Genomic DNA, 27,388 nt, shown 5'->3' on the forward strand with positions numbered 1-27,388 from the left:
AGATCCAATGGGGCTCCAGAGTGGATGCTCTTCATGATAATTAGGGTGTCATCAGAGGTGAGGGTGGTCCAGATGGGCAGGGTCTGCTAGGGTCTGGAGAGATTGGTTGCAGTTGTTGATCGTGGGGGTAGGTGGGTCTTGGGTTTAAAAGCTGACGAAAATCTCCTTGATCTTGCTTTGGAACAAGGATGCAAGGTTGTCTCAGAGGACTTGAGAGGGAGGAATGTTTACTGTCTCCATGCTGGGTTGGGTGAATTGTTTGATCTCTGTGATGTGTTCTTTGCTGTTGTGTGCATTGGCGTTGATGCGCTCGTGTATGGCTGCTCTCTTTCTTTTTCTGATGAGGTGTTGGTGTCAGATGATGGTGGTTTTGAAGACTGCAAGGTCTGTTTAGATCTTGCAGTTCCTCCATCTTTTCTCAAGCTGTCTGCAGGTGCTCCTGGATTCTTGGAGGGTGGGATAGAACCATCTGGCTTTCCTGGACACTGATTGCCTGAGGGTTTCCTGAGGGTAGCAAGTGTGTTGGTGCAGTTAGAGATCCAAAGGTGAAGTTTGCGTGCTGAGGCATTGGCCTACGTGGCTGTCGGTGGTGGGGTTTTGTTAAGGGAGTTGGTAAACTGGTCTTCAATGACATTGTTCCAACTTCTGTGAGGACAGCGGTGGATGGATTGGTGTACAGTGGGTTTGGTAAAGGAGAAGTGGATGCAGTGGTGGTCAGTCCAGTGTTGCATAGCGGCATGGCTGACGTAGATCTTCTTGCTTGCGGAGAAGATGGGATTGAGCGTGGGTCCTGCTGAGTGGGTTGCAGGGTTGACCAGTTGTTTGAGTCCGATGGTGGTGAGGTTCTCCAGTAGAGTTGTGGTGTTGTGGTGGTCGAGGTTTTCCAGGTGGAAATTGAGGTCAGCGAGGAGGATGTAGTTTGTTGAGGCTAAAGTGTGGTGGCCAATGAAGTCGGCTATGGCTTTGTTGAAGGGGGATTCTGGGAGGTCTATAGATGAGGGTGATTTGGAAGGTGGTGTTCGGGTTGCTCTAGATCTGGAAGTGAAGGTCTTGCATTTCAGGTGAATGGTCGTAGGTGTTTATTTGTGAGGTGAAGCGTGTTCTTGTGTACTATGCCTCCTCCCAGCCAGCTGGTGTGGTCCTTATGGATGATTTTGTAGCAGTCTAGGATGGGGTTGTGATTTCTGGGGCTGAGGTGGGGTTCATCCATGTTTCCGCGAGGAAAGCAACATCGGGGGAGATGGAGTTATGCAGGTCCCAGATCTTCACGGTGTGTCTTTTGAGGGAGTAGGTGTTGAGTAGAATGCAGCTAAGGTGATCGGTCCAGTTCTTGAGGGTCATTCAGTTGGTGGGTCTAGAGGCAGGAGAAGGTGCATTTGTGGCAGGTGAATTGGCATTGGGTGTCCTATGGGGATGCGAGGTGACAGGCAGTGGGAGGTCCAGGGTTAAGTGCATGGAGGGCACTGGTGTCGTAGCGGTGGGGGCCAAGGGAACCAGGGTCCTTGGTGCCCTCCACGCACTGTCACCCCAGATGTCCTCTCACGTGTTACCTTGTATCACAGAATGTGTGGTATTTTTACATGCTTTACTCATGTGTCTCCTAAGTTACGCCTACCTACTCATTGCTAGCTACTAAGGGTTGAGCAAGGGAATAATTTATTGAGACCTTGTCTGAACCTTTTATTGTGTTTGTGGCCTTATTACTAGTAGTAAGTCACTATATATCACTACTAATAAACCACTATCCAACATTGGCTGGAAAACTCAAGATTTCTGCCGGCACTAGAACATCGCAAAATGCTGAAACACTGCTACTTGAACTCCCAATCTCTAAAAAGGAATGACTTGTGCACAATAATTCTCAGGAAACACGACCAGCATGTGGAACTCCTTGCCTTTGAACCTACATATCAGCGGCTGTCTTCAAATCAGAATTGAAAGCCTTACTCCTCCAAAGACATTGTTTGTAGACTCACAGTGATCCTTATCATGGCTTTAACTTCTCTTGTAGGTTAGGTCATCTTTAGGTAGGCTGCTACCTTCAGTAATGTACATACTTTTTTTGAATATCTAATCTGTGCCATTATGTAACGAGCAATCTTATCTCTTTCAAACTATGGACTACAGGTAAGAAGCATTTTTGCAGTTGCAAACAGCCTGATTCACAGAATTGGGACGTTTCTGACCCCAGAAAGGCATTTTGGTATGTACTAATCCCAAATGGCACATTAGTAACATGTTGTCAAATTGCAGTTTGTAATTGCAAATACATATCGATTCTGTGTTTGAAAGAGGCGTGTTTAGGAAGTCCCTTCCAATTTCCGAATCAGAATTGGATGTGTGAATGTTTCATGACTGAAATACGGTTGCAAAACATTCCCACTTTATTAAAAACTCAAACTTGGTGGTAACCCATTCACAATTGGGAAAGGGTCCCTTTAAGACCCCTTCACCCTCTGAGAATGTTAAAAAAAAAAATTGAAGACCAGACAGCGGTCCTATGGAACACTGCCCAGTATTAAAAATAAAAATTAAACTTTCATTTTTTTATCTTTAAACACATGCCATTTTCCTTTAATAAAAACAGGCTGCATTAAAAAAAATATGATTGCTTTATTAAAAAGCAATCACAGACATGGTGGTCTGCTGACTCCAGCAGGCCACCATCCCTGTGATGTTAGTAAATCATATTGGGTCACAAATTGTGATTTACATCATTCTTTTTCATGAGATAGGTCTATTTGCAACCCACTTCGAATCACTAATGGGCCAAATAGTGATTTGCAAAAACCTGCTACTTGCCAATCACGATTACTATTTTAACTACATCCAGCCCTATTATCCTTGTAACAAACCTTGTTTATTGTAAAGCAATCTAGCACCTTTGGGTAATGTGCAAGCTATAAAAATAACAATCAATAAATAAATAGATAAATACATTGAGATGACATCTAAGATTTGAAACATAATGTCACATCAAAAACAAAAAACATAACTGTTTTACTTTTAACCCAACTTGGGTGTTCTCGGATGTAACACCTCAGGTGATCATCATCTTGACGGAAATCTCTGGTTTCTTTCTGCAGACTGGTGAGGGATACTTTCATCTCTGTGAAATATATAAACCTCTCTGGGATACTATCATTGTTACCAGCCCTTCCTACGAACAAACCTGCTAAAGGCCACCCTGAAATCTTTGTTCCTCAGAGTGTATATGACAGGATTGAGCATTGGTGTGACCACGGTGTACAACAGAGACAGAATTTTGTTTAGGTTAACTGAGTGACCAGATGCTGGTACCACAAATAAAGCAATCAGGGTCCCAAAATACAAAACTACCACAATGAGGTGAGAGCTGCATGTTGAGAAGGCTCGATGCCGTCCTATGGTTGATGGAATCCTTAATATGGCGGAGATAATGTAAACATAAGATACAATAATCAGCAATAATGGGGTGGAGAGAATAGCGAAAGACATGACAAAAGGAGCTCTTTCAGCCAAGAACGTGTCAGAGCATGCAGCCTTTAGAAGAGGTGCAAAATCACAGAAAAAATGATCAATCGCAGCGCAATCACAAAAATACAGATTCCACAACAGGAAGGCAGTGACAAACGGGGGCACAAATCCAATCGCCCAAGCAGCCATGGCCATCTTCAGGTAAAGGCTTTGGTTCATCAGTGTGCCATATCGCAACGGGGAGCAGATTGCAATATATCTATCATATGCCATCAGCGTTAATAGTAAGCATTCAGTACAGGCCATCCAACCGAAGAAAAAGAATTGCATGATACATGCATGAAGAGAAATATCACTGATTTTTCTTAAGAGACCACCAAGCAGGGATGGAGCAATAATGGCCATGTACCATGTTTCCAAGACCGAGAGGTTAACGAGGAAGAAGTACATTGGTAAGTGAAGACAAATGTCTGAAGATACAATGACAATAATCAGTAAGTTCCCAGTCATTGTTAACAAATAGATTGTTAGGAACATGACGAACATGAAAGGCTTAATCTCGGGAAGAACTTGGAAACCTATTAGGGTGAAGCGTGGCAGCTCCGTGGTGTTTCCTGAACAACCAGAGGTGGCCATTAGATGCTTAAGGTTGTTAAACCTAAGTAGGATACCGGAGCAAGGGCAGTGCTGCTTTCATGACAAATGCATTTGTCAATGTGTCTCCTGCCAAAGATCTAAAAGGAAACAAAATATTATATTTATTAAAAAGTTCACTTAGGCTGTCAGTGTTTAACAATAATTTTTACAAAAAAAACGTATGGTCATATTTGACAAGGTTTTACATAATCCTTACACCACACAATCAGACGAAACGATGCAAAACCTAAATGAAATTCACCAAGCCACGCACTTCCGCCTTCCATGACTCTGTGTGGCTTGATATATCTAGAGTCACACAAGGCAGCGCAAATCGTTGCCTTAGGTTACTCTGCAGCAGGGAGGCATGCTAGTGGTTCAAGCGTGGATATTCCCAAGCATCCAACCATGCATTCTGACACTTTCCCAGATCCACCAACACCGGCAGACCTGGTAATGCATCAGAATTGTACGCCTCCCAACCAGAGGAACAACTAGGAGAAATATCTTTATTTCTCCTGGCTGTTTCCTCTGAGGATTGGTTTTATGCAGGAAGGTGCCCCTTCTTACACAAAACAATCTTGCCATCAACGCTGTCATCCTTGCACCAAGACATAGATTGTTATGGATGGAGTCCAATGAAGTAGAATGATTTAGATTAGACTAGCATTAGGAAGAAACAAGGGGTGCTAGCCTATGACTCCTTTTGGACATTAGGACTACCTTCAAGTGGATTGAATGAAGGAAAAAATGTAATAACTACCTAATTTTTTTAAAAACCCAGAGGAAGTCACAAGGAAATATCAAACTTTATATGTCCCTGCCACTGGAGGGCAGTTGTTAAATATATGACACATAAGAACTTTCTCCCGTGTCATTTTTCATTGATCTATGTCTTTTTTAATTCCTTTTTCCAGTGATCAACAATTATGGTTTTGTTTTGGATGGGTTTAGGAGCACAGCCTTTGGGTAACAAATATATGTATATTAGAAATATTTGTAATTAAAAATGTAATATTTAATTGTTTCGTTGAGGTTTAAAAATGTGTGTGTTAAAGTTTCCTTAGAGCATTCCATTCTATATTTTTTCCAGCAATTTCAAGACAGCATCCTTTATGGTCTTAGTAAATGTGTTGCCTGTGAGTTTGAAGGAAGAGCAAGACGTTGTTTGCATACATGGAGGACGCTTGATGCAATTGTACGTATATAGGTAAATTAATATGATTGTCTATGAATCAGTTTCTGCAAATGAGAACACATGATTCAGAACCTCTACCTGAAACTTCTCTGTGCCAGGAATGTATGAGGTTTGGCTTGAGTGTAGATGTTCTGCCATTGAGAGAACAGAACGTACAACCACAACCAGAGGATTGGTCCACTGCTTGTCTGCCCTGAGCACCACAGTCTTCCCCTGAAGCTGAGCAGAGAAAAACATGTTGTCACCCACCTAGTACTAACCATGCTCCAAATCCAATTAGAGGACATACCAGGCCCTCCGAAAGTACACAGACTATGAACCTAGGCTTTATCCATGTTGGTGAATTAGAAATTTGCCTTTTCTGCAGAGTCACCTTGGATTTCTTTTTGCCTTTTTGCTATCTATAGAACTCTTTTCACTTTACCCTCAGAGGTAATGTGCTAGTGTTATTCCTTTCAACATGGTAAAATTGGGATACACCTGATCCCACTATATGGTAGCAGGTGTACCCATGTCCTGTAAATTAAATGCTCCCTATAGACTGTAGAACTCATTGTGTCATCCATTGCACTGGCAATATAAAGCATGTCTCCATTCTACCCTACGATTGTAGCCTAGCTGTGCAGTGTTAAACTGCAAATGTAACCTGTCAAAATACAGTCTGTTTGAAGACCTATATCAAACATTAATAAGTCACCTATAAGTAGTCTTTGCTGCCTATGAGGCAGCCTGTGTGGAATTTAAAAGAAGGAAAAGTAAAGGTTTAGTGTTAAACATATCCTTACAGTGAAAAGTAAGTATGGGCGTAAAATCCGCTTCGCGATCAAATTTGCGGATTTTTGGCAATTTCGCGATCCGAGAATTGCGAGAATTTGCAAGCTACGAATAATTTTCCTTGGTTGCGCTTGAAAAATACAATATCGCGCGCGCGGCGTTGACTTACCATGATTCTGAGTCCGCCGAGTTTTTTTTCTCCCGGTTTGCGTGTGCTGCGCCATTTTCAATCGTGCTGCGTGATCGCGCAAGAGTTTTTCGAACGCGATTACATTATCGCGGCTTGCCATTCTGCACAGCGAGAGTTTGACAACGCGAGTACGTCATAAAGGCCCGCAGTCACGCATTGCAGGAGTAAACAATGCCGAACACATAGATGCGGCGCGCAGCTGACTTCCGGCGGGAGATCTGAAGAGCTCGCGTTCTCGAAATTGCAAAAATTGCAATTCTGCACAACAAATCCACCGCAGTAAGCATATACGTTGTGAAAATGATGATTTTGATCAGAATAACTCCTCAGATTGACATTTAGCCGCACTTTTTGCTGCAGGAGTCCATTTTTTGGGGTGGGGTAGGAGGAAGGAAGTGCCCCAGAGTCTCCAACTTCCTGTTCCTGTCCAGCAGGCTCCTCCCAGTGCTTTGACCATGTCCTGGTCACTTTTGATTTGGATCTGGAGCTGTAGGGATTACTTTTTTGTGGCTGCTGCTGGATATTTGTATTTGAGGACTTTTTGAACTTTGGAGTTTGGATCACTTTTGGACTTGAGATTTTACAAGTAAGTTGGTGTTGTTTGTTTGGGGCATTGCATTTGAGGCAAATACAGTTCTAAAACTTTTTTCACAACTTTAAGAAAATATACATTGTGGTGGGTAGCTAGCCTCAGTATCCAGTAGGCCCAGGGTTAGTCATGGGTGCATGATACAACTGTTTCTGTGATTTTTTTAAACTTAATTCTCATTTATGTCATGGAATTTTAGCTCACTGTTATATGTAGATTTTTTTTTTATTTTGGGCTGCCTGTAAATCCCCACTAGCCAGTAGGCCCAGGGATAGTGAGTGGTGCATGGGCCTAGTCTTTCTGTGGTATGTCTTGAATTTAAACATCATTGAGGCGTTGTTGGGGCCTGGCCATGTGGGTGGGGGCCATTTTGAGGCCTGGGACAGGCAGTGCCTGGCCATGTGGTGGGGGTCAAGGGGCCATTTTGAAGCCAGGCAGTGTGCTCAGGCCTGCACCCAGTTTGCCTTGCTTTCACCCATTATGCCCAGGGGTACTCAGTGGTGCATGGGCCTAGTCTTTCTGTGGGGTGTCTTGAATTTAAACATCATTGAGGGCATGGATGGCATTGGATTGTGGTGATTCTTTGAGTGTTTTTCGCCTTTTTGGGGTGTTGTTGGGGCCTGGCCATGTGGGTGGGGGCCATTTTGAGGCCTGGTACAAGCAGGGCCTGGCCATGTGGTGGGGGTCAAGGGGCCATTTTGAAGCCAGGCAGTGTGCTTAGCCCTGCACCCAGTTTGCCTTGCTTTCAACCATTATGCCCAGGGATACTCAGTGGTGCATGGGCCTAGTCTTTCTGTGGGGTGTCTTGAATTTAAACATCATTGAGGGCATGGATGGCATTGGATTGTGGTGATTCTTTGAGTGTTTTTCGACTTTTTGGGGCGTTGTTGGGGCCTGGCCATGTGGGTGGGGGCCATTTTGAGGCCTGGTACAAGCAGGGCCTGGCCATGTGGTGGGGGTCAAGGGGCCATTTTGAAGCCAGGCAGTGTGCTCAGGCCTGCACCCAGTTTGCCTTGCTTTCAACCATTATGCCCAGGGATACTCAGTGGTGCATGGGCCTAGTCTTTCTGTGGGGTGTCTTGAATTTAAACATCATTGAGGGCATGGATGGCATTGGATTGTGGTGATTTTTGAGTGTTTTTCGACTTTTTGGGGCGTTGTTGGGGCCTGGCCATGTGGGTGGGGGCCATTTTGAGGCCTGGGACAGGCAGGGCCTGGCCATGTGGTGGGGGTCAAGGGGCCATTTTGAAGCCAGGCAGTGTGCTCAGGCCTGCACCCAGTTTGCCTTGCTTTCAACCATTATGCCCAGGAGTACTCAGTGGTGCATGGGCATAGTCTTTCTGTGGGGCGTCTTGAATTTAAACATCATTGAGGGCATGGATGGCATTGGATTGTGGTGATTTTTGAGTGTTTTTCGACTTTTTGGGGCGTTGTTGGGGCCTGGCCATGTGGGCGGGGGCCATTTTGAGGTCTGGGACAGGCAGGGCCGGGCCATGTGGTGGGGGTCAAGGGGCCATTTTGTAGCCAGGCAGTGTGCTGAGGCCTGCACCCAGTTTGCCTTGCTTTCAACCATTATGCCCAGGGGTACTCAGTGGTGCATGGGCCTAGTCTTTCTGTGGGGTGTCTTGAATTTAAACATCATTGAGGGCATGGATAGCATTGGATTGTGGTGATTTTTTGAGTGTGTTTGACTTTTTGGGGTGTATAACTGATGTTCCTATGGCTTCTATTGCTTTTAGGTGCACAAGAGAACCACCAGTGCCAGGAAGAAGTCCTGCAGCGGTGTGTGCAGCACAACATCACGTGATGTCACGTGTGGCCACAAACAAGACAACTCTGCAACTCGTGCAACTGCGGCCTGCTGTTCTGACATCTCAAAAGATGGCCCCAAAGAAAGTTGGCCGTAGCGCCTCAGCGAAAAACGTTGCCAGTGCCACTGCCAGGAAGAAGGAGCAGAAGAAGCAAGTGGCACCACCTACCAAGGAGACTGGTGTGCCCACCAACACCTTTTTTTGGGAAAAAAAAACTAAGCCTGCAGCAGCAGTGGTGTCCGCCGGGGACCAAGCTGGAAGCAGCATCTCTGCTTCATTGGGCTCAGTGCCACCACGCTAAGTCAGGTCCAAGAACATGAGTGCTGATGAGGCTGCCACTTTGGTTGTTCAATCACCAAGCGCAAGGAGAGGAGCAAGGAGAGGCGCAAAGAGAGGCGCATGGAGAGGTGTAACTAGAGGTTCATGGAGCGGCACAACTGCCTACACCGCTTGTTCCTCCAGAAGTAGGGGCACATCAGGAAATTGATATTCAAGAGGAGGTATCATTCGAGGAAGCCACTCCTCCTGATGATGATCAATTGTCTTTCAGATCCCCAGCAAGAAAAAGGTGAAGGAGGGATACTACTACTACTACAAGTTCTTCTTAAAGCCCCCTTTATTCTGATGACCGTGATCATGATTGGAACCCAGCAATGCAGTCTGAGAGTGAGTCACGCCATGAGCCAACAAAGGTAGCTAAGCCTAAAAGGAAGGCTCCCGCAAGGCTTCGACTTATGGGTGATGACGACGAACAAGAAGTGGTGTCTTCTGCTGCTGATGAACAGTCTGACGATGACCCAGTCATCACAGTCATCACTCCAGCCCCAGGGGGCATGCAGCAGACAATTTTGACCCTATCCCGAATGGCTGCTGAGCGGGATATGGGCGGCGTGGCACTGGTACCACCACCGTTAACTACAACACCAACACGACCTACAGCTTCCATCTTTATTATTCAGAAGGGCCGGCTCAACCTCAAGTAGTGGTGCTGTAAGTGAACAACAGAAATGAATGCAGCCACGCCCATCCTCCACTTCATCTGGCATTGAAAGTCAAAGTAGCACCTCTACCACCAGCAGACATCACCAGTCCCCAGTTGGGATTTCTTTACTGTTAGCGCAAAGGCGGAAAACATAGTCGTTTGTTCGATTTGTAAAGTATCCATTAGTCAGGGTAAGCTTGGTACCAACTATGGTACCGGAGGCCAGAGAGGTCATCTCAAAAAACACCACCCTATCCAGTGGTATACGCACCTAGGTAAGATCGAGGAAGCCCAACAAAGTAGAACTGATCCAAAGGTATCCATTCACATTGCATCTGATGCTGACGAGGGGCTGATTGTGCAGGGGGGAAGTAAAGAATCAAGCGACTTTTTTTCTGGTACACCCAGTACCCCTGGCAGCAGCACTGCAGTGGTAGCGTCCACACCATCTACCCCTGCAACATGTATGAGGCACACTAAGAGCTTGGGAGTGACACCAATGCGAAAAACTACATCACTGGGCCTAACTGGTTTGAAGACGTCATCATCATCATCACGTAAAATGATCCAGCCCACCATTCGCGGAATGCTGTGGTCGGAGGCGCCATTTGAACTCAACCACACAACGGTACGTCTGTATAACGCAAAGCTGGCTAAAATGCTAGCGCTGGACCTTCTCCCTTTTTCTTTAGTGGAAGGGGTTGGGGTTTCTAGAATTAGTGACAACAGTCTGCACTAAATGGAAGGTTCCTAGCCAGTCCTATTTTGCCAGAGTTGCGGTTCCAGCACTACATCAAGATGTGATGGAGGTGATTGGGGCAGCTTTGCAGAAGAGTGATGTTCACACTATCCACTTGACAACAGACATGTGGACCAGTTGCCAAGCCCTTGATTACATGTGCATCACTGCACACTGGGTCTCTTTTGCAGGGTCTTTTGCAGGGGTTAGAGACAAGTCAAGTGCAGTTGTTGACCAGGACACAGTTTTTCAAGCTACTCGGAAACATGCAACATTAGCTATGTTTGCCATGGAGAAAACTCATAATGGAAAAAAACATTTTGGAGGAGTTTAACAGTAAGGTCTCTGAATGGCTGCAACCAAGAAATCGCATAGTTGGTTATGTTTCACCGGATAATGGCAGTAATATAGTTAAGGCCATGCAGCAAGGTGACTATTTCAGAGTGCAGTGTTTGGCGCACTGTATGAACCTGGTTGTGCAAGATTTCTTGAAAAATGAAAACACAGTCAGGAAGTTACTGACCACCTGCCAAAGAATCTGCACACATTTCAGCTATTCTTTTAAGGCCCGGAAGGAACTGAGGAGCATTCAACATGAACGTAAAGTGCCGGTCAAAGGACTCATCCAGGAGGAGGCAAAACGTTGGAACTCAACCTTTTACATGCTTGAGCGTCTGTCTGAGCAGTGCATGGTAATCAATGAGTATGTCTTCCAACTAGGTTCTACTATGAAAGACATGAGGCTAGAGTTGGAGGAATGGAAGCTAGTTAAAAGCCTGACAGACATGCTTCGTCTTTTTGAGGTCTTCACGCGTAAAGTCAGCAGGGAGGACTGTTCTTTGGGCAAAGCTATCCCATTGTTGGTCATGCTAGAGCACCAACTGAAGGCGGTGTCTTCAATGTTCAGAGGTGATGTTGAAAAGCAAGATGCATATTCGTTGACAGAGAGGTTATTAAGCCGCCTAGTTGCCAATGAAAGGCTTAAAAACATACATACAGAACAACATTACATTTGTGCCACTATTCTGGATCCACAGCACAAAAAGGCAGTGGCCAGCAAAGCATTCATTCCTTTTGATGAAGCAGATGTTTCAAAGTACAAACATTGGCTAGCTGTGTCAGCCACTCGGTTCGAAAAAGATCGGCAGAAAATTCAAGGAGCCGGCTGAAGTCCAACTGAATCAGCAGGCCATCCAGCGTCAAGTTCCACTTCTGAATCTGTGGGCGAAGGGGGTCACTTTCCCTCACAGTCGTTAACCACACCAGCAGCAACCGTATCATCATCCTCACCTGCACCAGGCCCAGCCATAATATTGTCGGAAGCGGATTGGCTAACTCATCAAGGGTTTGCTCGTTCCAGTGCTGCAAAGGCCACAGAAGGTACGTAAAGTGGAGCAACCGTGGAGAACCTTGAGTCGATGGTGCAGGCCTATCTGGATGACCCAAAAGAGGTCTTTGTTAATAAGAACCCATTGCTATATTGGTACAGGAAAATGGCTCTATGGCCACTGATCACCAACCTGGCTCTAAATTATTTGTCTTGCCCACTCGCAAGCGTGTCTTCTGAACGTGTTTTCAGTGCTGCTGGTGCCATTGTAACTTCAAAAAGGACCCGCCTCTCTGCCAAAAATGTGGAGAGGTTAACACTGATCAAGATGAATCAGCACTTCATACCACCAGATTACAAAGTATGTGAATGCACGCAGGAAGAAGAGGACACCGACTTAGGTGACGGAAGTTCTTCTCTGTTACCTGACCTACTCCCGTCTCAATTCATGGAGTTTGAGAACGAACTCTACTTCCCTGACACCGAGCCCTGAAAATGACATCCTTTTTTTCGTCCTTATTCACTTTTATTCCTTCTTTGTCTATCTTTGTTTTGCAACTTTTACCACAACAAAACTCTAATCACCTAGCCACAACAAGTCCATCAGCTGCACTGTCTTCATCTTATATTCCTTATTGATTTGAAGGTGCCGCAGTCTGCATTCCTGAGGTTCACAAGTTTACAACTCAATCATGCTCCTTTATACTCCTCCTCCAGACTCCCCCTATCCATTTCCCTCAAGGCAGATGGATGGATGATGGAGAAAAAACAAACTTTGTCTTCGTAGACGAGCCCCCTCAAGTGGGACTGAAATAACTGACTGACTACATGCTTACTGATTGTTGACAGACTTACTTCTGAAATTTAAAGGCGAGGCTGCCCTGTGGGCCCTGACGTTCCGAAGAAGATGCGGATAAAAAGTAGAACAGGTAATGAATAATGAGAATATGGCATGCAGTGGACAGCAATGGCTGTCTGTCTCTGTTGAAAACAATTGCTGTTTGTTTTTTGTGAACAGCGCAATTTGCCATGTTTTGAGTATACCAGTATTGCAGGTTTTTGGCGGTTTCTTTGGGGGTGTTCTAGATTTGCGGTGCTGGGTCGGGGGGTCTGGGAGCACTGCTGGGACAGTCTAATGTTGATTGCATTTGTTTTTCAGGAAATCCATGGTGGAAAAGGGGAGATAGGGCCTCGCTGCACAGCGTATTTGGACTGAATTGAAGGTAGTAGGCCCATTTTTGCTTTTTGCCTGTTTGGGGGTGTTCTGTTTTTTTGTGGGTGGCTGCAGGGGCATGGGGGCATAGCTCGGAATGTCTAATATCGGAATCAAGTGTTTTGGACCAAATCCATGTTGAAATTTGTTTTGCGTTTTTGCTCACTTGCCTGTGTTTGGAGTGCTGTTTGGGGGGCTTCCAGTTTTTAGTGGGTGGGTTTTGGGGTCTGGGAGCACTGCTGCACAGTCTAATGTTGATTGCATTTGTTTTTCAGGAAATCCATGGTGGAAAAGGGGAGTTAGGGCCTGGCTGCACAGCGTATGTGGACTGGATTGAAGGTAGTAGGTCCATTTTTGCTTTTTGCATGTTTGGCGGTGTTCTGCTTTTTTGCAGGTGGCTGCAGGGGTCTGGGGCATAGCTCGGAAGGTCTAATATTGGAATCAAGTGTTTTGGACCAAATCCATGTTGAATTTTTTTTTGCGTTTTTGCTCATTCGCCTGTGTTTGGGTGCTGTTTGGGGGGCTTCCAGTTTTTTGTGGGTGGGTTTTGGGGTCTGGGAGCACTGCTGGCACAGTCTAATGTTGATTGCATTTGTTTTTCGGGAAATCCATGGTGGAAAAGGGGAGTTAGGGCCTAGTTGCACAGCGTATTTGGACTGAATTGAAGGTAGTAGGTCCATTTTTGCTTTTTGCCTGTTTGGGGGTGTTCTGCTTTTTTGCGGGTGGCTGCAGGTGTCTGGGGGCACAGCTCGGAAGGTCTAATATCGGAATCAAGTGTTTTGGACCAAATCCATGTTGAATTTTTTTTACGTTTTTGCTCACTTGCCTGTGTTTGTAGTGCTGTTTGGGGGGCTTCCAGTTTTTTATGGGTGGATTTTGGGGTCTGGGAGCACTGCTGGCACAGTCTAATGTTGATTGCATTTGTTTTTTAGGAAACCCATGGTGGAAAAGGGGAGTTAGGGCCTAGCTGCACAGCGTATTTGGACTGAATTGAAGGTAGTAGGTCCATTTTGCTTATTGCCTGTTTGCGGGTGTTCTGCTTTTTTGCGGGTGGCTGCAGGGGTCTGGGGGCACAGCTCAGAAGGTCTAATATCGGAATCAAGTGTTTTGGACCAAATCCATGTTGAATTTTTTTTTGCATTTTTGCTCACTTGCCTGTGTTTGGGGTGCTGTTTGGGGGGCTTCCAGGTTTTTGTGGGTGGGTTTTAGGGTCTGGGAGCACTGCTGGCATAGTCTAATGTTGATTGCATTTGTTTTTCAGGAAATCCATGGTGAAAAAAGGGGAGTTAGGGCCTAGCTGCACAGCGTATTTGGTCTGAATTAAAGGTAGTAGGCCCATTTTTGCTTTTTGCCTGTTTGGGGGTGTTCTGCTTTTTTGCGGGTGGCTGCAGGGGTCTGGGGGCATAGCTTGGAAGGTCTAATATCGGAATCAAGTGTTTTGGACCAAATCCATGGTGAAATGTTTTTTGCGTTTTTGCTCACTTGCCTGTGTTTGGGATGCTGTTTGGGGGGCTTCCAGGTTTTTGTGGGTGGGTTTTGGGATCTGGGAGCACTGCTGGCACAGTCTAATGTTGATTGCATTTGTTTTTCAGGAAATCCATGGTGGAAAAGGGGAGTTAGGGCCTAGCTGCACAGCGCGCTTGGAGTGATTTTGGAATGAAGCCTAAATATTTCAAAGTGTGAGTTTTTTTTGCCTGTTTAGGGGTCTTCTACTTTTTTTTCCCCTGGGTTGACGGGTCTGGGGGCATTGCTAGGAAGGTCTAATACCGGATAAAAGTGTTTTGGATAAAATACATGGTGAAAAGGGTTTTCACTTTTTAGAGTTTTCGCTCACTTTCATGTTTTTTGGGTCCTGTTTGGGGGTGTTCCTGGTGTTTGGGGGTGGGTTTTGGGGTCTTGGAGCAATGCTGGGTATGGATACTTTTGATTGCAAGAGGTTTGAAGCAAATCCATGGTGGCAAAGGGGAGTTTGGGCCTAGCTGCAGAGCGCGTGCGGAGTGATTTTGGAAATTTGCCTCAAAATTTCTGTCACTATTTTTGTATTTTTGCTTTTCGGCTGTTTGGGGGTGTTCTACTTGTTTCCGCCTTTCTTGACGGGTCTGGGGTCATTGCTGGGAATGTCTAATACCAGATAAAAGTGTTTTGGATAAAATACATGGTGAATTTTTTTTGTGTTTTTGCTCACTTGCTTGTCTTTGGGGTGTTGTTTGGGGGGGTTCCTGGTGTTTGGGGGAGGGTTTTGGGGTCTGGGAGCAATGCTGGGTATGGATATTTTGATTGCAAGAGGTTTGAAGCAAATCCATGGTGGCAAAGGGGAGCTAGGGCCTAGCTGCAGAGCGCGCGGGGAGTGATTTTGGAAAGTTGGTGCATGGGCCTAGTCTTGGGGAGTTAGGGCCTAATTGAAGAAAGCGTTTGACACTATTTTTAACTTAGGGCTAGTTAGGGTTAGCAGTATTGCATGTGTTTGGGGGTGTTCGAGATTTTGCCAACTTGGTTCTGGGGTCTACTCTTGGTGGAGCACTTTTCGAGAAATGTCTAATTTTGGTTGCAAGTGGTTTGAAGAACATCCATGGTGGGAAAGGGGGGATTTCTGATTTGGGCCTACTTTACTTTCAAAGTACTTTTTGTCACCATTTTCCACTAGGCCTCAGATAGGTAGCAGTATCACACGTTTTTGGGGTCTGATTGGGGGTATTCTACATTTTAGCATCTGTTTTTAAGGGTCTGTGAGCACTGCTGGGAAGGTCTAATTTTGTTCTAAAATCTTAGCTTACACTACACCTAGCTTGAGGGGAAAGATCCGCAAAATTTGCCCACACTTATTTATCCTTCAAAAGGAGACTCAGAGTACGCCCTTTCGAAACTATTGTACTGTTGATTCTAAAACTGAAAGTGTGACTTTTTGCACCACACAGCGTAAGTACCTTATATTTTGTTCTCGGTGGTGTTCTAATATCACTTCCTGTTTTTCCATCAACATTTACAGGGCGACTTTCACCCTAATCCGCCAAGCAGGCAGTGGACAGGGTGTCTTCTGGTCACCAACATTGATCGACGGAGCGTCAAATAAGAGGAATGGCCTGATGCATGCGACTTCCCAAATTCAACAGGACAAGTACAACAACATACAGTAACAGTATCCATTCATTTCTACTTATCTTTTAAGTAATGTTATTCCTGTGAACTTCTTTAAGTGTGACTCAGCATTTCTTTGCTCTCTGCTTCTAAATTCATCCCTCCAGCCATTGTATACTTTTTCTTTGCTATTTTTCAAACTAATTTAATGAACAAAGTGTTTCTTCGAGTGTAGAGATAGGCAAGTGAAAACGCATAATTACTGCAACCCTGTACTGTTGAATTCTTTAATTTATTAGAAAGTTCTACTTAGTTAAAGTAACCTAACCATCCATGTAGCAATCAACTTCATGCCTGCAGAAGTGCAAGCACTTCCTTTATGCCCCTGTATGGATATCTTCGTATCCAAAGATTTGTTTATCTTCATTTGTTGTTTGTCCATTGCTGTGTTTTTTTTCCTCTCTCACAACAAAACTTTCCCAAAAAACCCCATTCCCATCTAATTTCCAAACCCTAACCCTCTTCCCCCGGGCTGTGTGGTTTTCATTGATGTGTGAGTAAAGGACAGCAATAATTCCACACACTTGCTGGGGAGGATACGGTCATAGCAACTGAAAATGAATTACATTTCAAGGCTGGTGAAGGAATCGAAGGATATAATCTTAGTCAGCTTGACACAGACCCATGACTATTGGCAAATCAAAGCAGATTTTCATGGGCGCCATGAAATGAATTGATCATGAAGAACATCCTCCTCTTACACGTGTCAAATGATTACGCTGCTGTGTCCTTCACCTTCAGTACTATATCTTGTAGTAGTAGTAGCCAATGTCAAATTCCACGCAAGTGGTAGATATACTTTCAATACTTTGGCATTTGTAAGGCTACATTTTGGCACTGTGCTTGTGTACTGTCAAGTGCTATAGTATCTATCGTACCGTTCTAATGCTCCGCTAAGGCCAATCAAGGTTTCAATTTCTTTTTTTTCATATGCTGCAACTGCCACTGTGTACCACCAAGGATTGCCAACCTTAATCGCCATTTGCCATGCAGCAAGCCCTGTGCCTAGCCCTAATTTCAAACACGAATTACAGGTAAGATAAGCGTTTGGGGGAGCAAGAATAATGGAGTAGTATGAGAGACGAGAGACTGGCAGTAGTACTAGTAAAGTCCTAGGAAAATTGAATTCACTAACTCCGTGAGAGGCACTTACTTTTGTAAACATTTGGGCAATTTCTTACACAATTTGAATCAAGAAGCCACTTAAGTTTCCAGAAAACAAACTTACAGTTAACTCCCCCCCTCCAGCCTCAACTGCAGTAAAAACACGTATGCTATGTTTAAGTTGAAAGTAATAATTATTTATATCCCTAACAAAAATAAACTAACCCGCAAGACCCGACCCACCCCACTCCCTAACCCCAAAGAATGTCCGTGCAATAAAAAGTCCCCAAAGTCCAAAAAACCCTACTCCCAATTCCCACCCCCCAAAAGTCTTTAAAAAAGCGGCAAGGGACAGTCTCTCCTTCTCATATGCCGCCGGCGGTGTACTTTCTGGGCCAGGTGGCCATGCCCCTTGCGGAGGTTCTTGAGCAGGATTCTCAGCTTCTTCTGCTCCTGCTCAAGGTAGGACACCCTGAGTGTTAGGCGGTGCACGCGTGCCTTGCACCTGATGTGGGGGGCTGATTTTTTGTCTGCTTGGCGGTGGCGGGTGGCTGCGGTACCACGGCTCCGTACCGCTGGAGGCCTGCGCTGACTGGCTGACCCAGGGAGCACAGAGGAGGATGCAGCTGTCCCTGTAGATGTTGTGGTGGTCTGTGACTGCGTTTCCTCCTCCTCCTGGGCCACCAGCCGCCGATATTCGGCGAGAGTCGCCTCCAGTTTCCTTTGCCGGGCCCGTCTAGCCAGCTCCTTCCGTGACAGTTTGGAAGGAGCATCTACATGAAGAAAGAAAAACATAGTCTGTAACCAATGCTCTTTAAGATTAACACAAAATAATTCAGCAGAAAGTTGTGTCAAGGTAGAACTAGCAACTTGCAAGCACAGTACATAACATTTGTGGCCTGTATCTATCTAACCTCCCACTTCTTCAGCCTTGCTCTAACATTAGTCGGAGTTTCAGGAATCAATTCTATGAGCACTATGGACTCACTACATTAGAGTCGACTATGACAGTACACCAGTCTTATTCTTCTTCTTCTCTCTTGTTTAGCGAAATTGGTACATAAACTTCTGGAAGCCGGCATAATGCCAGCGCAGTCAACTTGCTCCTGAGAAAAACAGATGCACGCCATGATGACACGGGCTTGCGTTACTGTACCAGTACAGTCCAGTACATGCAGGTGGTGAAGCTCTTACTTTTCTATTCGGGTGGCACTGAGAATACTCTGTTACAAGGGCTACTGCTTAATTAATTTAACTTTCACCGTACAGTGCCAATGACTACTAGAAAAGGAAAATGAAGAAGATAAATAATATGATTATCTATCCCTTCACAGGATATGTATTTGATTACATATGGGATGACTTTAGGTGATTTCTTTTTTATTGAGGGAACACTGATTGGCCACACATGAATAACAGAGTTGTACTAAAATTATTAACAGAGGTAGTGAGTGGCCCCCGTAATCGCCGGATATATGCTGTGTTAGCAATACAAAGTACTGCTACTATTCATGGTAGTATTCGGAAAAAGACAATTTCTTTTTCTTGCCTTTCCTACACTGGAACGGACGTGCGGGTGCGGTGTTACATGCTCTTCAAAGTAACACTTAGTTCATCCAGTGACCGTCTACTCTCTCTATATACACATATGCTATCTATGAGTCAGATAGTACCATGATCCAGGCATCCATCCATTCAAAGTAAATGTCAATCATTCTTCTTAATGTCTCAAGTGGACAAACCTTACTTTTTCTCTTGGGAAAACAACTTTTTCATTTTATTTTGGAAACCGCAAGCCATGCATCCGTGCTTGAGTTGCATTTAAATTTCAACCAAAGGATATATTGCGCACACATACAGTTTCTGTTTCACCCACTAAGGCAGTCCTCTTTCCTTTCTCCTTCCACCCATCCTTGCTTCATCCTTCAACCGGCCATGCATCATATTCCCAGCCACCTCGGGCAGCATTCAAAAACACGTATCATTCTTTGCCAGTCATCATTACTTTTTAACTCGCTCGTCCTTCCACACTTACTTACACCCTTCTTTCCCTTTTCGTTCATCCCATCCATTAAGTTTATCTCTGATCTGACTTGGATTCTCGAAAAAACTTTCACAGCTCAGTTGAAGTCAATTTAGAGGAGGCTACTACCTGGTTAATAAAAACTTAGTTCTAAATTTGTAAGTCTTCTTAATAGTATGTATGTATGTATGTATGTATGTATCGCATACTTCTATAGCGCAGACTGTCACCCAGAGGGTATCCTGGCGCTTTGACTCTACCTGACCATCATGCAGACCTAAAGTTATACCACCCTAGGAAAAAGATGAGTCTTCAGTCCTTTTTTAAAGGAAATGAATTCCCCCACACTTCTTAAGCGCAGAGGAAGGGAGTTCCAGAGTTTGGCAGCAGTGAATCCAAAGGAACGGCCGCCCATCCGTATCCTCTGAATTCTTGGAACTGTCGCCAGACATGCCAAAGTAGATCGCAAAAGTCTAGCTGTGGAGTACCAGGAAAAAAGCTCTTGCAACAAGACAGGCCCCTGTCCATGAAGGGCTCTGAAGACTAAACAGGACGCTTTGAAACAAATGCGTTGGTGGACAGGCAACCAGTGGAGATCTTTGAGCGCCAAGAATGAAGAAGCTGAGCGCAACCGAGAGAGGGCCAACTTAGCTGCCATGTTCTGTATGCGCTGTAGCTTACCAATCAAGGTACTAGGAGCACCCAGAAGTAGTGCGTTGCAGTAATCAAGCCTGCTAAGAATAATACTGTGCACTACCTCCGGTACACAGTATAGTATACTTGTACTGTACAATATACACCCGTGCAGAGAGCACACTCTGCAGTCTGCTATCTCAATAAGTAAGGAATATAATAGCTTACCACTGTACGCCACTACCGTGGCATCCCCCACAGCAGCTTCCGCTGGCTGTTGCACCACCTCTGCCCCAGGAGTGCCCACCTCCGCACTGGCCCCGGCACCGGTGGATGGTTCTGCCGATGTTCCGCCTAGAAAATACATTTCAGATTCTTATATGTCATATACACCACTCCCTAGTATTTTGTGTAGGAATGAAAAAATGTCATTACGGCTACACAAAGAAATGTAATAATTTGTGACTGTCTAACTAAAAATTGCACTTTTTTTCAGGGAAGGGTGTTGCTTGTCTTGCTACAGTTTTTGGCACAACTGATGAATGCTTGCTTTTTAACATGCACCGTTTTTCTCATAACAAACAGAAGCTTCCCTTCTAAGAACAAGAGCAACATCAGATCATACTCACTAGTATGAAGTCAGCAACAATTCAGCACCACAAAGAAGATTTGAAGTTCCAACCAGGTGAGGGCTCGCCCACAATTAATGTGTGAAATCACTAAGCACTTTTTCCATTTTCAGTCCACCGTTCATGTTGTATGATGAACTTGATTTTAATAAATGTTTTTACTTTTAATAAAGCTTTAAAACTTACATAGACTCAGTGGTTTTTAGTCATGAGTGAGTGAACGAAAGGGTTTGCAATCTGCAAGCATGAGTCCGTGGCTCTGACAGTTCTGGACTCTGACTCCGTAGTCTTATGTCCTGGGTTGGATAATCATCATTGGGGATCAATTATCGATGAATTAGGGAGCTAAATGACTCTGTCACAATAGCTAGTCAGTGAGGAGATGGGGGTTTAAATTCTGTTATGACTGAGGTATCTGGAAAGTCTAACTACGCCTATTATAAATTGATAAACAATGCACTATTTAGTGTCCATAGTTCTGTTTGTGCAGAATTGTCCCTGCAACAATAGTAGTATGGATTGTCATCCTATCCAATCAAAAAGTAAACTAGTATATTATTCTTTCTTGGTGGTCATTGACAGTTTCTTTTTGGGAATTGTCTAAGCATAAACATTTAGAAGACTTCAAAAGACATTATGGACAACCCAGAGGACTGCACTCCGTGCATAGAGCTATTGATGAATATAATGGGAGTTTTGCTTAACACCTTTTGCCAACTGTGTAAGCTTAGTTAGCTACACAGACAGACTAATAATAATAATCTAGTAGTACCACATGGAGTCATAGTAGAGGCAGGATAAGAATTTAGAAACAGTCTACAAGAAGATCAAAGACGATGTAGGGAAAATTGAATGAGGAACGTTAGTAAAAAATAGGTACTCTGAAAGGTAGGGAAGTATAATTATTAATATTAACATGAAAACTTACTGGGGCCAGCAGAGGAGCCCTCGCCGGACCGATCCTGGCCTTCTTGGTCCTCGTCCGCCAGCGCCGCTACCTCCTCCTCCTCTGTCCTCTAGCCCATGGGGGGAGCTGATGTACAACATGAAAGAAAGACCCAAACATGGATGATTGTTGTCAACCAAATCAAACATTTCAAAAGAACAATAACAAATTATTTCGGGAAAATAGCAAATTGACAACAATTGCACTACATTTATTGACCTATCTGGTTTGGTCTACTACGATATTAGCATTGCTGGATTCACGGAACGTCGACTTGGAAAGTCATGTAACTCACTAAAGCAACTACAAAAAGGTTCGACTAGGACTGGCAGGCAACACTCCGCAGCACGTGAAGTGACAGACAAAGTCCATCGTGATTGCAGACCAGTGAGAACACTAAAAAGTAAGTTTCCTACTACATACCCGGTCATTAAAATACTCAAACTATCAATCCACCACCACTCTTATTAGTTGCAGGTGTACAAAGGAAGGACTGGACTTGAGTCTCTAGGGGCAGATTTACAAGTCCCTTGCGGCTCTTTTGCTCCGTCGTTGCGTGACTTTTGTGACGCAGCAGCAGCGCAAAAGAGGCGCCATGGTGCGTGGTATATTACCAACGTGACGCATCTGGGAGATGCATCACGTTGTGAAGCCCTGCGCCATCAGGGGGTGTTCCGGCGCAAGGGAGGGCGTTCCTGCGCAGGAACGCATACTAAAAGTGGCTGAGTGAAATCTACATGATTTCACTCAGTCACTTTTAGGCCAATGCTGCGTCACTCTAAACCCTGCGGCTGCTTGAAGCAGACGTACGGCTTGACGCAGCATTGGGGAGATAGGGCACCCAAGAGCATTGCTGGAGCTGCGTCGTGGTTGCGACGCAACTCCAGCAATGCGCTGACTTTAGGGCACAGATGCGTGACGCTTCTGTGTTGTTTTTGCCCTGTGGTGCGCCGCATTGTAAATGCGGCGCACCATGGGTGGTGGAGCCGTGGTGCAAAATTACTGGCGCATCCCTGCTAATTTGCAGAGATGCGCCAGTAATTGTAAATCTGCCCCTTGGTGTCTAGCATTACGCAGTTCTGTAAAGTACACTCCTACATAATTACTCAGGCCAATGAAATGAACACAAAAAATCGGAAACAAATAAGCATAGTAGCACCGCCACTGAGCAGGAGAGCAGTGCACCTGAAATGCAATCACAGAACATTTTGAAACATAATTTACCTACATGTAATCTGCAGCATTATTGCTCTTCGGAAACAAAAAAAAATTTGCAATATGATAACACATAGAGCAGGAGAAAACAGAGTAGTGATTAAATAGCTACTACTACTCACCAAGCCCAGGGATCTCGACGCCTAGCAGGTCGAGTAGGTCGCGTTCTCGGTCCAGGATGTCGGACCACCGGTGCGTGGCCTGGTTGTAGGTGCGCCAGACCCGAGAGTGTTGATACATGGCCCAGCACACCTTCTCCCACCGCTTCCGACGCTCCCAGAGCTCGTACCCGCCAGCGATCCTGCCGCCTGCCACGATGGTCTTGGGGAGGCGGCGCTGGACATAAAAAACCAGTGCGCGCTAAAGATCTCCTGGACTGTGACGTTCTCCCCCCGCAATCGCCCGCATGGACCCTTCCCCTTATCCTTCCCGGCTCCCTTTGCCATGGTCCTGTACAGCAGAAAGAAAAAAAAAAGGAAAGAATAGGGAAAAAGTAAAGTAATTTTTTTTTTTAAAGTAGCTTTAAAAGTAACGAAAAGTTTAAAAAAAATATATATAGATCTAGAAAAAAAAGGGATAGATATAGAGTAGAAAAGATTAAAAAAAAGTCCAAAGAAACAAAGGATTGCACAGATGAAAGGAGGATTAGAAAGCATGCACAGAACCATAGCAATGAATGAAAAACAAGATGGCTGCACCCATTGAGGACCGCGTGGGTAAGTTCACGCAATATTTCCCTTGCGAGCACGCAAAAACGCCCGCAAATACGTAATCGCGCACCGCATACGACGCGAGCAGTCAACTAGTGGCCAGAAACAAAAACACGTCACGCAAACAAGATGGCCGCTCCTATACACGACTGCATGGGCGACCTCGGGGTCGGTGCGCTGCAAGCGGTCCGCGAATAAGCAAAAAAACGCGCGAACACGCAAAAAAAAAAGAAATCCGCAAATTCACACGAATTCTCGGATTGCAAGTTTGATTTCACACGAATTCGCGCCCCGCGAATCTCGCAAAATGGCAGAAAAACGAGTTTTGGAAAACTGAAAAGCACTTAGCAGGTGCAAAAGTTCAAGCTAATTTGTAACCATTCCCTGTAGTGCTTCCTGAGGGCCCCCTCCAGAGTTCAGTTGCCTACTTGCAACTATTCTCTGACCCTGCTCTGACCCTCAAAGCAGGGTTAGAGAAAAGTTACAAGCATGGCACAATGTTCCTGTAACAAAAATTAAACTGCAACAGGAAGCACTTACAGCTAAGGAAGCAGGTGCCAGACTTGAAGCTCAAAATCAGTGACACATTAACCAGCCCCAAATTAATTCATCTCAGTTGAGGCTGGGCAGGTGTGCTTTCCCCCCATAATCTACAGTGGTGAACCAGAGGGTGCTGTGATGAACCAGAGGGTGGCAGTTCTGAACCAGAGGGTGGCAGTGGCAAACCAGAGGGTGGCAGGAATGAACCAAAGGCTGGCAGTGGTGAGTGCTGAACCAGAGGGTGGCAGCAGGGGTGAACCAAAGGGTGCTGTGATGAACCAGAGGGTGGCAGTGGTGAGTGCTGAACCTGAGTGTGACAGGGGTGAACCAGAGGGTGTCGGTGGTGAACCAGAGGGTGGCAGTGATGAACCAGAGGGTGGCACTGGTTAACCAGAGGGTGCTGTGATGAACCAGAGGGTGGCAGTGGAGAACCGGAGGGTGTCGGTGGTGAACCAGAGGGTGGCAGTGATGAACCAGAGGGTGGCACTGGTTTACCAGAGGGTGCTGTGATGAACCAGAGGGTGGCAGTGATGAACCAGAGGGGGACTGTGATGATCCAGAGGGTGGCACGGGTGAACCAGAGGGTGCTGTGATGAACCACAGGGTGGCAGGGATGAACCAGAGGGTGGCAATGATCAACCAGAGGGTGGAAGCCTTGAACCAGAGGGTGGCAGTGATGAACCAGAGAGTGGCACTGGTGAAGCAGACGGTGGCAGTGATGATCCAGAGGGTGGCAGTGGCAAACCAGAGGGTGGCAGTGATGAAACAGAGGGGGACAGTGATGATCCAGAGGGTGGCAGTGGCAAACCAGAGGGTGGCAGCAATGAACCAGAGGATGGCAGTGATGAACCAGAGGGTGGCAGTGATGAACCAGAGGGTGGCAGGGATGAACCAGAGGGTGGTAGTGATGATCCAGAGGGTAGCAGTGGCAAACCAGAGAGTGACAGTGATGAACCAGAGGGTGGCAGTGATGATCCAGAGGGTGGCAGTGGCGAACCAGAGGGTGGCAGTAATGAACCAGAGGGTGGCAGTGATGAACCAGAGGGTGGCAGTGTTGAACCACAAGGTGATGAACCAGAGGATAGCAGTGATGAACCAGAGGGTGGCAGTGATGAACCGGAGGGTGGCCGCGATGAACCACATGGTCGCAAACAGGCTGGACACGTAGAAACAACATGGTCGCGACCGTTGCGACCACACAAGTAAGTTTGCATTCCCGAACTTGTACAAAACCCTTGCAAACTGGCAAAAACAGCAAATTCGCAAATTTGCACGAATTCGCAAATTTTTCCGAATTGCGAGTTCGCTTTTCGTGCGAATTCGCGGATCGCGAATTTGCAAATTTCGCCCATGCTTAGTCACAGCCCCTTTTTATACACATTTTTCCTTTGTCTCCTAGCACAGGGTGAAGGAAAAACCAGATGCAACTGGTTTTTGAGCACTTTGTTGTGCTCAACCCCTCTCCCTATTCCCAGGGCAGGCTAGGGAAATCAGACGCACCACAGGGGGCGGAGCCAGCATTGTGGAGGGAAGACCCAGCCCTATTCAGGTCCCAGGTGCACTCCTCCCTGTCATCAACATGCAGATATCCCCATTCACCACCGAACAGACCCATCCTGACTCCTGGAGCCAGGCACACCAGCCAGCTCCTGTCACTCACAAGCCAGACAGGCAATCCACAATAACTGCACACAAACATGCCAACTTCTAGAAGTGGCACTTCTACACTAACCATATTAAATCTGCACACACCATCATGCAGAATTTAATCTAGCGAGTTCATACATACCAAAACCCCCCTCTGCACTCCCCACACACCAGGAACTACCATGGACACACACATTCCCCATGCATTCCTTTGGGAGGGCAGGCCAATCTCACCACACTCACTCAGATTGTACATGCACTTTACACTGGGACTCAGGGTTAGATTGCACAGAAGCCAAAAACAACTAGTATCAGGTCACAAATAAAAGCAAAATGTTTAGGGGTGAACCTGCCAAAAGGGCCAAGTCCAACACAACCCCCTTCCAGTCAAAACAAAGGGCAGACCAATCACCACTGTGATGGGCTACCCTGCTTTGGGCGATAGAACATGGACGCGGGCCCCCAACTGCAGGGATACCCTCCTCTTCTATGCCATGGTGAACCCATGTGGTTTCGTCTAAAAAAACTGTCTGGAACAACTGGGCTACCCCACTGGTACTCCCAAGCTGTCCGCGGCCCGGACCAGGCCCTAGGCCACCCGCCACACAGAAGCCATTCTCTACTCTTCCTCTCCTCAGGACAGTTCTAGACTGCCACTGATCCTCCAGCATAGGGTCTGCACCCTCAGGCGGACCAGAATTCACGGGTGAGGCTCTCCTCTACTTCTAGGGTTCTGCCCTCTCCTCCTCGGAGAGGTACCCATAGAACACCACTCTCCCAATCTAGGATTTAACCCCTCAGGTTGCGACGGGGTCAGAGGCGAGGACTCCCTCCTTCTGCACCCCCTTCCAGAGTTCTGCACCCTCCCAACTGAAGTGGTACCCCTGGAAGATAAACCGGTCAGGACACTGGTTACGGACATCCTTCCCTCCAGGTCAGGCAGATCCTGAACCTGGCCTCCCAACCTTAGGTTTAAAACCTTTGGCGGAATACTTGCCTGGCATTCCAGGACTTCTGGGGACTCACACACCATCTCCCAGAGGGTAACACATGACTCATATGTTGTGTGACCGTCTGTCTGGCGCAGATCTCCCATCCCTTGTCTACCTGACAGTGCGTGAAGATCCCCCAGAACGGAAGTGGTGTCGCCATGGTCACTCCAAGGGAACGTAGCCCAACTGGCTATTCCCTGACCCACTGGTTCTTCCACTGGGGAAAACATCCCCCATTCACTCCTCACTTCGGACTTCTGTGCCCTCCCAACAGGAGTGGCACTGCCAGACACTTGAACCACGGGAGCACTATTTACAGATGCTCTAGGTTCCCTAGACACTAGGAGATCCTCCTCAAATGGACTAACAGAACAGCCTAGGTCCCCAACCTGGTGTTCCCTGAAGAAACCATCCAGGTTATGAGACTGGGTTTCGGGCACCTCAGAACACTCAGTCCCACGCTCACTCTTACTCCACTGAGACGAGACGTGAGCCCCTACACCCCTCTCGCTACATTGGGACCTAGCTGGGCTACTCTGAACCTCTTCCACCACTCTGGGCTGGAAGATACCTGAACCACTACTTTTGGGATCACTCACCAATGCCTCTTCAGAACTTTTGGCACTTTCCCAGCGATCTGCTTCCTCTGCAAGGGCCCATGGACTAGCAAATCCACACTCCAACAGGTGTTGGCGCAACTCGGGGAAACAACAACTGACCAGCTGCTCTTTGATAACCAGATCGAACAGTTCTTGCAAATCCTCTACCGCAGTAACCGTCACCCAATCAGCCAGTGCATCATGACAATCATCCGCAAAATCCTCCCAATCCTGGTGAGACAGCTTCTTACTGCCCCTGAACTTCAACCTGCATTCCTCCTCTCTGAAACAAGGTACCAT

General features: G+C 46.1%; 1 protein-coding gene across 1 annotated transcript; it reads right to left on the reverse strand.

Annotated features, from left to right (window-relative positions):
* Positions 1–227: 227 nt before the first annotated feature.
* On the reverse strand, positions 228–27,388 carry LOC147712974 (olfactory receptor 11L1-like). Its single transcript, XM_086919757.1, has 3 exons — positions 27,061–27,388; positions 3,173–4,070; positions 228–504 (listed from the first exon to the last, which is right to left on the reverse strand). The coding sequence occupies exons 1-3, from the start codon at positions 27,386–27,388 to the stop codon at positions 228–230; spliced, it is 1,503 nt and encodes a 500-aa protein (XP_086775883.1).

The sequence above is a fragment of the Lissotriton vulgaris genome, chromosome 5 (genome assembly GCF_964263255.1).
Source record: "Lissotriton vulgaris chromosome 5, aLisVul1.2, whole genome shotgun sequence".
NCBI classification, from domain to species: domain Eukaryota; kingdom Metazoa; phylum Chordata; class Amphibia; order Caudata; family Salamandridae; genus Lissotriton; species Lissotriton vulgaris.

Bases quoted from the DNA above. Each gene is read 5' to 3' on its own strand.
- LOC147712974 (XM_086919757.1), bottom strand. From the start codon at position 27,388: ATGGTACCTTGTTTCAGAGAGGAGGAATGCAGGTTGAAGTTCAGGGGC. The intron at 4,071-27,060 runs GTATCTTCCAGC...CTGGTTGTTCAG, and splicing joins TCCCAAAAGTAGTGGTTCAG to GAAACACCACGGAGCTGCCA. The intron at 505-3,172 runs GTTTGTTCGTAG...TGCTACCCTCAG, and splicing joins TTCAGGGTGGCCTTTAGCAG to GAAACCCTCAGGCAATCAGT.